Here is a 13,494-nt window from a genome sequence, read left to right on the forward strand (position 1 = left end):
CAGAAAAGACCATTCACTTAGGTACAATTGAAAGGTGGTGGTTTATTAGAAAAATCCTTTACTACTGGAGATGAATTTGCACGAATCAGTATTTTCAATAGCACCCAAGGCTGAGGGACTACGCTTGTAAGCCCCTTAATGTGTGCATTATTTTCACTAGCAATTGATTTCTCACTACGGGGTTGTAGCAATGAGAACTGATCACTGGTGCTCAGACAGGAGACTAAGCACTGATTTAATAACAAAATGAAACAATGTCACCAAATTAAAAAACAACACGAATCTCAAATACATGACTTTCTTTTAGGAATTTGTTAACAAACTATAATGTTTTTTCCAAAATGTATACCCGTGTCCCGTTAACGATAAACAATTCCTTGCTGCACTGTAGTCCACCAATTGCAACATCCACACCCGGCAGAACTTTACTGCAAGCACCGTCTGAGCATGGGTATGGTTTAGGGCTTTCAAGAGTGTACAAAAAGAAGACTCGTCATGCTTGTGAGTATATATAGGATTAATACAGTAAGGACTGAGTTGCCATATGCCAGTGACTTGCCAGTTACAATAGCATGCCAAAGACTAGGGATCTTATTTAGAGTTTATCAGACGGGATACTCCGTCACAACCTTGGCGGATGTCCCAGCGGCAGTATTAGAAGTGCATTACAGCCTATGGGACTTGTAATAGCCATGTTTTGACACTATCCAGTTCTCCAAAATATAAATAAGGCCTTTAATCATTTACAGGCTTGACATACACTTGTGGCTCTCAAAACACTGATTTCTTCCAAGGTAGCAATTTTTCTGATGAGTGTTCAGGCTAATAGATTATCTGCCTTTTGGAAGGACTGGGATTGGACAGACATCAGGGGTATCAAGAGGACTTCTGAAAACCGTAGACTGGGAGGATCTCATGGGCACGAACTATGTAACTTTATTGCATTATATTTTATGAGGGTAAGGCATAGGACACACACGGAGAACTACCATAGTGAACTGAGAGCAGAACACAAAGTATCTCTACATAGATAGTCAATGAGATGAGCAGAACTTAGCAGAGGGTGGGCACATCAAAGTTTAGATGTCTGCTAAGAGCGAAACAGGTGTCATTACTTTTGACCTAGGCCCCTCCCTCGGAAAGAAACGAGGGAAGTAGCAACCTGGGTTTAGTTTGTAAATTTACTTGGTCTGAGAGTATTATTAATATGCAATTTGACCTAGAGGCCGTAGTGTTAATATCGGATTTGACTCACGCATTGTACTATTTTTGCAATTAACGCCTCAGTTGGCTCAAACTATATCCTTTGCCTTAGGCCAACTTGGCACAAACACACACACACATTGTATGCATTAACGTGCATACACATGGACAGAATATATAAGCTGCATATATACAGCACATGTATAACACATGCATGTATATGTCGACAGTATATATATGTATATACAAACACACTACAGAATTTAATGTAAACAATACACAGACATCACAAAATCTATAAGTTGAAATTGTCTGAAATTCAATAACACAGGAGCACAACAATGTCTATATATCACTACACTACATAAACTAGCTTTTTATTTCTATGAAAAGAAAGCCTCGTAGATAGAGAGAGAGAGGGAGAATTGGCAAAAGAGGGAGAGGTAAAGGAAGGGGAAGAGAGAGAAGGCGAGAGGTCAACAGCATGAAGACCTTTCTGAAAGCAGATGAGCATTTACATTTTGGTTATGTATATTTTGTGCAAAGTTAATAAAGTTTAAAAAAATACATAGGTCTTTAAAAGTAAATGTGGGCTTCAAAAAATATAAGGGAGCCGGTAATTCCACAACTCCGAAACAATCTCAAAATGATAATGACCATGAGAAAGGCTCCGCCAGGTCATAACTCAGAGTACCGTCCAATCAGCCAGCGGAAGACGCCCATGCAAAGAGGAGACTCCTCATTATCATATGACGAATAGTGCAATTCTTCACTCTTTCCGCTGAGCCTTCTCACTCCCTCACAATCAGAATCGCTGCCTAGCAAAATGCTAATCTTTCAATAGATATCAGCCTCAGCCTGGAGTGTCCTGCCCATATAGTGAAGCAAAACAGATTCTTCAGGCATATCAGAGACACACAGCAATCACTTATGCCAAAGTCACAACTTTAGGTGGGGTTTTTAGACAGGGAAAGGTGAAGGTTGGCTCCAAAGTTCATAACGTAGCTCAGTCCCTCACTTTGGTTCAGCATTTGAATCTCAATTTACAAAACGTCTTTACTTGGGTCGGCCAGGGGGATAACATAATAAACCAACGTAACGTGTCAAAGTAGACACGCCTAAAAAAATATTTTACCAACTGTGTCAAAACTGCAACTCTGCCCAAATCTACATTAGTGCATAGTTATAGTGTTCTAGCACCTTTTAGGTGCTGAAGGTCATCGGCTCGGTCAAGGAACCACCATCCTGAATAGTGTAGGCCTCATGCAAAACATCGCCATGAGAAGAAAGCAGCGCGCAATCGTTTGCGAGCGCTAGTGCTGAGGACCGCACTTTGTCTATCAGGTGACAACACTCAAACCCGAAATACCAACTAAACACATGCTGATCTTTCATTGTCATATTAACCGGAGACGGTGGCAGATAGTGTGCAATGGAAAGGATATCAGTCAAGGGGGAGGGATTAATTAAATGTATTGTATCACCGGGGATAGGAATCTATTCATAACTCAGTGGAAATATCACCCAATATTCCAAGAAAATGGCTCAGACTTCCATTGTGCTTTGCAGTCGGACGCAAGAATTTTAGACAATTCACAGCTTCTTTTTTCAGAAATATTCCTTCAGGACATTCTTTATTGCACTTGAAAACTTTAGCTTTGTTCCTTCTAAAAGGCGAAGGTATATTTTTTTGTCAGACGCGCATGCGCTGTCGCGTGCCACAGCGCCAAAAACACAAAATGGAAGTCTGCGCTTAGAAGGCAAAGGTTGGGAATTTGTGTTGGAAACTAGAAGAGCTGGGAGGGAGGATAAGACAGAAACAAGTTGTCCGTGTGTACTGCTGCCCAAAGGTATAGTGAGTCAGTAACCATGGAGGTGTTCGATATTTAGCCCAATCGCTGTACAGTGCAATCCGAAAGATAAAGAGGCAGCTTACTATGGTACAGCTAGTAAATGGAGTGCTTGCTCTTTGGGTTACACAAGACTTTTGATACAACTGAGTTGGTGAAAACAAAAACTTGCATAATACCTACAAGATGCAGAGAGAGGGCCCTAGCAAACGTCTCTACTGAAACCGTAGAGACCGCGGAAACCCGCGCAGGCGCTACACTCCTGCGCATAGCTGTGTACCCATCCGATGCACAGGCCGCTTAGATGCAAGACCGTCCCAGTTGATGAACATGGACCTGAGCACAAGCGGGAGTTGTGCTTGTAAACAAGGTCCTGGATGGCCCCACACAAAAATAATTTCCTAATCAAAGGGGGCGGAGGCTGGGGGAGGAAAAGAGGAAGCAGGTTCAAGGTGCAAGAAACTGTACATTACTGCTCAAAACCCCTCCTTTGCTCGTGGCCCTACAGCCTGCCCCATTGAATAGAAAGAGAAAAGCAGCAGCCTCTTGTAGCGAAGACAACCCCCTGCCTTATGACTCAATGCGCGGTCTCATGAAAGGGGGAATTTGGTGACAACATTAAGTCCTTCTACTTAAAACCAACAATTTGTTAGGATCTTTTTTCAGTACGATGTCAGTAAGAGATTTAATACAGTGCAATATTAACTTGATATTTCTTTTGTTTACTCTTCACCTTCCACCCTTTTCACCCAAACCTCCTCCCTCCGATTTCAGGGCATTTCTGAAGCGCCCACAAAGCTATAACGCATAGATACTTCGCATAGAAACTAGTGACCGTTCGTTTGAGTCCTGCGTCTTGGGAATGCACCACACCATGTCTGTAGTCAACATATTTCAGACCAAGAGAGCAGGAAGGCTACAGTTTTGTTTTAGAATCTATCATAAGCAAACCTTCATGTTAAAAAAATGAAAATAAATTGTTTTTTTTTTTATGCTCATCTCTTCGGCAACCTCTCTCTTTAAATGGCACCGCTCTGAATTCAGCTTCTTCAGAAATACTGTGCGGAAAATGGAGGAGACCTGGCATGGTCCTCGCGACGCTCTGTGCTGAGCTCTAATGCTTCTCGGATTGGCTGACTTGCAGAGCGTTGATGACGCCATTGATGTTTTCCTCTGGTACCTGTAAACACCAAGCAGATTGTAAGACACATATGAGATGGGCAGGGGAAAAGTCGAACTGAGCACATAGGAGTTGTGGGTGACAATACTTTTATGTATTTAATTATGTTTTGCAATCAGTAGCTTGTAACAGAAAGGCCACTTCGTAGTGGTGACAATACAGTGTACATCAAGTTGTTAAGTTGATCCAACCCCTTCCCAAGGGAGGCCCAGCCTCCCAAACCTCCTAAGGCTATTGAGATCCAGGGATTAGAGATCAGAAGTCTAACATTTGCACTCTCTGGATGAGAACAGAGGCAAACGCAGACATTCTTTCACGATTCAATGAAATGGAGGAAAGCCAATCTGGAAGCATACCCATCCTCCGAGGATGGCATTTACAACCATAAGTACTGCAACCTAACTTATATGGCTTGGCCTTTTAGAGTATTGGTCGAATCATTAGAAATTGCCCCAGCACACCAAAGGTTTCTAGGACCAGTACAATATTCATTTTTTCCCCAATTAGCTCTCCCCTGAATACAAGTCCAAGTTTTACATAAGGGAAAGCGGTTATTTGATTTATTTTTCCTTTACAATTAATTAGAAAATTACTAGTCTCTCTCTAAAACTTAGTTGTCTTTTGCAGACTTCAAAGGAAAAATACAAGACTACTAGATACCCCAGATTGTCGAGGCTTAATGCCTCCATCTCTCAACAAAAAGAAGATTGGATTCCGTGGCCCCCTCTGTCATGGAACACTTTGCACCTGGTGATGGATGGGTAGAATCCTGGATGGTGCATGAAGTAGGAAAGCAGAAGGTAGGGACTGGAAACACTTATTACATTTGATAGAGTCATCAGAAGAAAGGAATAGAAAGATACAAGGAGGGCCACAGGGACATCAAAAAAGGTAACTAAGTGTGGAGATAAGCTATTGGGTGAGTGCTAGAAAGCCTTAGTGGGAGGTGTCAAAATATGTAACAAATAATTTTTCCTTACCTGTAATATTCAGCTTAATACTGTTTGTACTTACTAACTACTGTTAGTGGTTTGATCAAAAATACTTTTTAAAGTTTGGAAGAAAAAAATGTTGGTATCGACAGAGATGGGCTGTAAAGAGACCCTTCTAATGATGGCAGAAATTGTGTATAGCTGCTCAAAGGGAAGGCGGCTTGGAACCAGCATCATATAAGCAATTGTTGCCACTCTCTTGGAGAACAGCAAATTCAGATCAACCTAGGAAGTATTCATGACGATAGTGGTGGGAAACAAAGTCTCCAGGGGGATGGAATAGAATGGCCTGGCTTTCTTGGCAGCCAACCCATCCCCAAATCGGAAGTCAAAAGTCTGGGCTTTAGGCTCAACAAGAAGCTTTTAATGGCAACTCAAGCCAAAAATTTGGCAGCAACTTGCTTCGGCACGCTTAGGACCTTGAGAAAGCTGCTTAGATTGCTACCCGAGCCATCACCCAGGATACTAGTAAGGAGCCTAATCATTTCAAGACATTTACGGAAACTCCTTGTACCCGGGTAGGCTCAAATCGGTCCCAAAAAGTCTCCAGGTCATTCAGAACTCCGCAGCATGCATACTGTTGAAAATATTTAAACACCCCTCTGCAACTGCAGCCCCGGGCAGCCTGCACTAACTGCCCGTGCTTAAAAGGATTCACTTTAAGGCACTATGCATGGCCCACAGGAAATGCATAAAAAGGGCCGGTGTAGTTTTGCAGCTTGAAGATCTTTCTGGATTCACTATGCTGTGCATTATTCCACGGTCTGGTGGTTGGGTCCGGAATCGTAGTCTTTCTTTTGTCTTTTTTTTTTTTGTAGCCCAGTTGGGTGTCAACGTCCCACCATTTGGTGTACTTCTCGTGACGTCGTCATGCTTCCTGCGGAAGTCCCACCTCGGGCGCCATCTTCGGATTCTTTTTTTTATTTTTTATGAACCCTAGGCAATTTTCAGTATTTCTTCTTAATCATATCCTTTCTCACATTTCTTTTTAAGTCTCTTCTTGTTCTCCATTCCCTGTCTTTACACCTTCTTCTCCAGCCTCATCTTTCTGGCGGAGGTGGGTGGGTTCGCTAGTGAATCCAGACAGATCTTCAAGCTGCAAAACTACACCGACAGGTAAGAAACTATTCGTTTTGCAGCATGAATCTTTCTGGATTCACTATGCAGTGCATAGATTTTGTAGCGGTTTGTCATCTTTGTAGCGGCAGGGTGGAAGATGAGCGTTGGTCGTTGAATATATGTTGAAGCACCTTCTGTCCTACTTGTGCTTCCTTGCTCATTTGTATATCCACGCAGTAGTGCTTAGTGAACGTGTGCACTGAAGCCCATGTTGCCGCCAGGCATATGTCTTGAATGGTTGTGTTCGCCAGAAAAGCAATTGTTGCTCCTTTCTTCCTCGTGGAGTGGGCCCGTGCCCCTTCATGCCATGCCTGTTTGTGGCAGAATTGTATCGTTAGTGCGATCCATCGCGCGATGGTGCTTTTTGTTACTGGTCTACCCAGGAAGCTGGTTGCGAAGGACACAAAAAACTGCTTCGTTTTCCTGTGCTCCTTGGTTCTCTCGATGTAGTGCATCACCGCCCTTCTAGCGTCTAGAGTGTGCAGTGCCCTTTCTGCGCTTGTGGCTGGGTTCTGAAAGAATCTTGGTATTTGTATTGACTGGTTCATATGGAATGCCGACACCACCTTCGGCATGAAGTGCGGGTCCGTTCTCATTGCGACTCTGTCCTTGTGTATTTTGATGTAAGGCTTTTGCAGTGTAAGCGCTTGCAGCTCGCTTACTCTGCGCAGCGAGGTTATTGCCACCAGAAAGGCTGTCTTCATTGTTAGCATTTGAAGCGAGGCCTTGTGGATGGGCTCAAAGGGCACCTTCATAAGTTCCGTTAGGACTACGTTGAGGTTCCATGCCGGCGGCGGCATCCTCTTTGGTGGCGCTATCCTTTTCGCCCCTTCCAGGAATCTCTTTACTACTCGTGATGTAAAGAAACTTTCACCCGTCTCACCTCGTGTGTAGGCTACAATCGCAGCTAGGTGTACCCTTAGCGAGGATGAGCATAGTTTAGCCTTTAGTAGGTGCGTGAGGTATCTCAGCACTGTTGATTCCTTTGTCAACTTGTTTTGCAGTTTCTTTTTGCTGCACCATTGTGTGAACCTCTTCCATTTTTCCCCATAGCATTTTCGTGTCGTCAGTCTCCTTGCCTCCCGGAGCACTCGCATAGTGCTTTGAGGTAGCTTAAGGTGTGCGAACTCTATGTCTTCAGGAGCCATGCCGCTAGGCCGAGGATCTCTGGCTCTGGGTATAGAACCTCTCCGTTCTGCAAGGAGAGTAAGTCTTTTCTTTTGGTGAACTTGTGTGGTGGTCCCTGTGCCATCTCCACTATTTGTGAGTACCATGTCTGTCTTGCCCACTGTGGTGCCACTAGGATCAGTGTCATGTTGCTGGTCCTGCACTTGTTGAGTACCCTGTGTATCAGTGGTATTGGTGGAAAAGCGTAGGCAAATGTTTTTGACCAACTTATCCATAGGGCATTCCCCTGGGATTGATTTTCTGGTTGCCTGGATGCGAAGTTTTGGCATTTTGCATTCTGGTGTGTTGCAAACAGGTCTATTGTCGGTGTACCCCACCTTCTGAATAGCCTTTGCGTTTCCTGTCCATTGATCTCCCACTCGTGGGTTGCTGAAGTCTGCCTGCTGAGCCAGTCTGCTTCCACATTGTCCTTCCCTGGTAGGTGTATGGCCAGCAGGTCTATCTTGAGTGGGATGGCCCATCTCCAAATCTCCTGAGCCAGGTTGGATAGGGGAAATGATTGTGTTCCTCCCTGCTTGTTGATGTAGAACATCGTTGTTGTATTGTCTGTTTGTATCAACACCTTCTGGTTGTACAGTTTTTTCTGGAAGGCCTTCAGGGCTAGGAATACGGTCTTCAATTCCAGGTAGTTGATGTGTCTGACCGCATCTGCTGGAGTCCACAGACCCCTCACTCTGAGCTTGTTCATATGTGCTCCCCATCCTATCTGGGATGCGTCTGTGGTGATGGTCACCGTTGGGCTTGGTGGTGTCAAAGGCTTCCCTATAGTTATGTTCTCCTTGTTCCACCATGCTATCTCTTCTTGCACTGCGTGAGTTACAACCAGTAGATCCTCCCAACTTCCGCTTGCTTGTGACCATTGCTGTTGCAGCCATTCCTGGAACGGTCTCATGTGTAGGCGTACATTGGGAACTAGGTGAATGTATGACGCCATTATCCCCATAATCTTGCTCGCTTTCTCACTGTCAGAGCTCGCCCCATCTGGTAGAGGCGCGTCTCCTTCAGCAGGGCCAGTGTTCTCTTGTCGCTGGGCATCACCCTGAGCCCCCAGGAAGATCTTCACCTGTTCTGGTTCCATAGAGGATTTCCCCCAGTGTATTGAGAATCCCAGCTTCGTTAGTGTGCTTGTGACCCGTTGTGCGTGTTCCTCGCATCTTTCGCGTGAACTTGCCTTTATTAGCCAGTCGTCGAGATAAGGGTACACATTAATCCCTTCCCTCCACAGGTACGCTGCCACTGCCGCCAGGCATTTTGTGAAAACCCTTGGTGCGGACTTTAGTCCGAATGCCAAGGTTGTGAATTGGTAGTGTTCTTTGTTGATGGAGAACCTTAACAGATGTTTGTGCTGTCTGTTCATTGGGATGTGCAGGTAGGCATCTTTGAGATCCACGGTGGACATGAAGTCTCCGTCTCTCATTTGCGGGAGTACCTCTTGTAGGGACGTCATTTTGAATTTCTGCGTCCTTATGTACTTGTTTAGAAACCGTAGATCCAGGATGGGTCTTAGTGTTTCGTCCACCTTTGGTACTAGGAAGTAGTTTGAGTACACTCCCCCGTTCCTTTCTTTGAATGGTACTGGCTCTATGGCCTCCTTTTGGAGTAGCTCTTGTGCTTCCTCTACGAGTTGCACTAGCTCCTGTCCCAAGTGTTCCCTCCTCTTTGGTTTTTTGTTTGGTGGTTTCCTTTCCAGCTCTATGCAGTATCCAAACTGTATGATGTTGAGTATCCATTTGTCTGTTGTTATGTTTTGCCATTCCTGAAGGAAACGTCTCAGCCTGCCGCCTACCGGTGTTGCAGGCTCGTTGGTGTTTGGTCTGTGTAACCCTCTCGTTTTGGATCTTCTGTGCTCTACCTTCGGAGGGATCTTGTGGGTGAGCACTCCTCTCCGGGCGAAGTCACTTCGAGGCGGGCTGTTCTCCCCCTCTTCGTCTTTGCCCTCGTCTGTTCCCCCTACTGCGAAAGTACTGGCCCCGAGGCTGGTACTGCCAGTTTTGTTTCTGCTGCCCTTGATGTCCGTGATTCTCGCCTTGATGGATGACCCTGCTGGAATGTCTGGTGTGACGTTCCCGGCTGGTTTCCTCCCCTTCCGTAAGGTCTCCGTGTCGGGGTACCTCTACGCATCCCTCTGAATTGCAGTGCCCCCATGGATCTTGCCGTTTCGTTCTCCTTTTTGAGCTGTGTGAGTTTTTCATCCACCGGTGCTCCGAACAGCGTTTCTCCGTTGAAAGGGGTGTTCAGGATGTTGTTCTGGACTTCTTGCTTGAAACCTGAGATCCTGAGCGAGGCTTGCCTTCTTTCTGTTATTCCTATTGCCATCAACCTGCTTGATGTTTCTGCTCCATCCAAGGCTGTTTTAAGGCAAGAATTCGCTATATTTTTTCCTTCCTCGACTAGATGCGAAGCTCTTTGTTGGCATTGTTCGGGGAGGTGCTTGATTAGTTCCCCCATTTCGTCCCAATGTTGGTATTGGTGCCTGTTCAGTAGGGCATTGGAGTTCGCCATGCGCCAGTGCATCGCCGCGTTTCTCTCAATTTTCCTCCCAGTCAGGTCCATCCTCCTGCTTTCCTTGTCTGGTGGTGGTCCAGAGGTAGCCAGGACATTAGCCCTTTTTCTGGCAGTAGATGCAATGATGGAATCCGCTGTGACGGATCCTTTGATGTATGGAGGATCCTGGGAGGAGTGTTTATATTTTTTCTCCGTCCTGGGTGTGATGGACCTACATGTAGCTGGGTCCTTGAACGCCTCCTTCCCCTGGTTCATGACACTCTGTAGCATGGGGAGGAACTGGCTCCTCGTTTGGATGGGGAGCAGTGTCTCCAGTAAAAAGTCAGCTTTTGGCTTTTCTTCCTCCAGCTTAACGCCAAAAGCTGCTGCTGCGCTTTTGACGACCATATTGTAAGCCCCAATGTCATCTGGCGGCGAAGGCCTCGAAGGGTAAGTCTTCACGGGCTCTTCTGGATTTTCGGCGTCGAGGTCCTGCCACTCCAGGTCCTGTGTCGTCGACGGCGCCGAGCTGCAGTTCGATTGTTGTTCCTCATATTCCTCTCCCTCATCGTAAAGGTCCTCTTCCTCATCTCCGGGAGTCTTCGACATTTCTACGGCCTCAAACTCTTCCTGTTCCTCGACTTAAACGATGATCGATGGTGGTTTCGTTGGAATTGTGAATTTTTTCATCTTTTCGTCGAACTCCTTTTTCCTTTGAAGGATGCTCTCCATTTCTGCCTCGAGTCTCCTCTTCTTCTTTTCCAGTTCGGAGGCATGTTCGGCGTCAAGCGCTGGTCTCTTCGACGGAGCCGTCGTCGATGCGACCTTATCTTTTGAAGTCGAGCGCCCGAGTTCTTGGCCTTGCTTCGACGACCTTTGCTTTTTGCCGGTCTTCGGCACCTGGGAGTCCTTCTCGAAGGATCCGGCGTGCCTTTCGTCCTTGGATCCACTTGCGGTCGTCAAAATTTTCGGCGCCGGTGTTCCTTTCGAGGACATTGACTCTGTTTTTCGAGAGTCTGACTCTTTTCGGGGCCCTGTCGAGGGTTTAGTGTTCGACGTCTCTCCTACCTTGTCAGACGTTTTCTTATCGGTCTCTGCGACCGTGAAGTCCTCGGCGACGTTGTCTTCATCGTCGGTGGAGAGGCCCAGTTCGTACAGCGTCGGGGCCTGTCCCTTGCCCTCCATGTTGTAGTTGGCTCTCCTCTCTCTCTGTCTCTCGGAGTGTCTTCGGTGTGAAGGCGGAACAGGCGTTGCAGTCTTTGCTCTCGTGGTCGACTGGCAGGCAAAGGTTGCAGACCGGGTGTTGGTCTTTCTGCGCGTATTTGTGGTGGCAGTTACGGCAGAATTTAAAGGGTGTCTTGTCCATTCCTGCGCTCAGTGTCCCTGAGTGCGCATTCTCCGTTGGACGTCGAAGATCTCGAGGTTCTCCTCCTTCTTCGTCGTCCCGGTTCGTTAATCTTCCTTCTGTAGTCTTCCTCAACTTCTTCTTCGATGAAACTCGTGCTCTTTCTTCTTTTCTTCGCAAAAAACACTGGAGCTTCACGTTGACGATCCAGGCCCAACGGCGGAAAAAAGAATCTGAAGATGGCGCCCCGAGGTGGGATTCCGCAGGAAGCATGACGACGTCACGAGAAGTACACCAAATGGCCTACTACAAAAAAAAAAAAGACAAAAGAAAGACTACGATTCCGGACCCAACCACCAGACCGCGGAATAATGCACAGCATAGTGAATCCAGAAAGATTCACGCTGCAAAAGACTACTTACTCCTTACAACCCCACCAGAATACTGCGGTCCACCAGCCAGGAACTGTTTGTAGTACCTAGGATCATGAGAACCAGGAATGGAGGACATTCCTATTCTTTCTTGGGCCCCAAGTTCTGGAGCACCCTCCCACAGGACATAATGCAAATTAAGTCAGAACCAATATTTAGGAAACCGCTACAAACAGCTCTTTTCTAGCCTTTTGAGATCAATACTGACACTGTACCTTTAGCTGTCCCAGCACTGGGAGGCCCTTTTGGGTAGCCATGCGCTCCAGAAATTCCCATGTATAGAATAGAATTCATTGCTTGCCTTTGGATCATAAGCATAATCACCATGACTCATTCAGTGGCACCAACATGCATAGGGCTTGGGAGGTGCCACCAACAAATAACATGACAGCGATGAAGGGGGCATGCCCTTAGAGGCGATAGGCATTGTGATTAGTTGGCACTGGCCTCAAAAATGCACTCTGTCATATTGATGCCTTCTGGCTTAATATTGGCCCTAAATATTTAGGCCAAAAATGTATCCTTTTGTCACGCACCGCAACGCCGCAAGCCACTTTGCTACGCTGCAATTTGTGAAATGTAAAGGGCAGGAATACGTCGTATTTAACATTATATGGTGCATTCCTTTCCTTTTCTAGCACTGGCACTTTTCTGGCAGCCTAGTGCCAATGCAGGCTCCTTTGCGTCATGGTGCAAGGGTGCCTGCATTGTAGGGAGGATTGTTTTTACGCAGGAAGGGACAACTTGCTGCAGAGGCATTTTCCTCTTTCTATGTGTGCTGTAGAATGCAGCACGCAAAGGAAAGGAAAAATAGAAGAGAAATAAAAATATTTCTCCATGTTACGCCTTCGCTTGGGAGGCATAGCATTTTGACGCATTCTGAGATCTACCAATAATGGTAAATGTGGAAATGTGCCAATTTCCATGGGTGGATGCATGGGAACACCCACGCTCCACCCCTGGAATGCCTCTCTGGAGCAGAGTAGTGCAAGGCAGTGACTTGCTCTCCCTTGCGTCACCCTATATTTATCAAGTCATGTAAGGCCACGCAAGGTGGACTTGCATGACTTGATAAATCTCACTTAGGTTTCGCACAGCCCTGGCGCCCCCTTACAAGGTGCACGGGCCATGCAAAATCTTCTAGAATCCGGCCCAAAGCATTCAAATAAAAACATAAGGAAACACCTTACCCACTCAAAATTCTTTTGAGCAAACGTTTTCAACCCTTAAGGAACGAACTGTGAAATAGAGTGTGGTCCCATGTGCCTGTACTTCGGTTCTAAAATGGGGTAACCGTAGCCATGGATGTGACCCGATTGGTATACGCAATCCATTATTTTTGTCCTTGTGCCAAAACATCTTTATAACTTAAGGTCTGGTAGAAAATATATTTACTGCAAGGTTTTTTTCCATGTTCCTCCATTATACCTTTCAGTGTATGCTGTGTCAGTGGCCCTACACAATCCCAGAAATTTAGAGGTCTAGTTATATGCATTCTCTCTTTCTCTGGTGGGAGCACTGCAATAGACGCAGAGGTTAATCACATGTATTTTGATCCAGTACTAAGTACTCAATGTACAGTAGAGGGCCCTTTGATATGCTGTGGGCGGAGTAAGAACACCCCTTTTCTGGAGGTCACAGTTCTAGGTTTGCTTCTGTTTGATGATCAATACCAACTACTTTTGTGTAGTCTGCAACAAAG

The 13,494-nt window shown here is 45.9% G+C and overlaps 1 protein-coding gene across 1 annotated transcript in view; it reads right to left on the minus strand.

Moving 5' to 3' along the window:
- Positions 1 to 913: 913 nt before the first annotated feature.
- CASTOR2 (cytosolic arginine sensor for mTORC1 subunit 2) overlaps positions 914 to 13,494 on the minus strand; it is a 428,746-nt gene continuing 416,165 nt past the window's right edge. Inside the window, exon 9 of the mRNA XM_085649800.1 lies at positions 914 to 4,233. Coding sequence (XP_085505926.1) covers positions 4,168 to 4,233 — 66 coding nt within the window. The 3' untranslated portion in view covers positions 914 to 4,167. The remainder of the gene's footprint in view (positions 4,234 to 13,494) is intronic.

The sequence above is a fragment of the Triturus cristatus genome, chromosome 3_2, assembly GCF_964204655.1.
Source record: "Triturus cristatus chromosome 3_2, aTriCri1.1, whole genome shotgun sequence".
Lineage (NCBI taxonomy): Eukaryota > Metazoa > Chordata > Amphibia > Caudata > Salamandridae > Triturus > Triturus cristatus.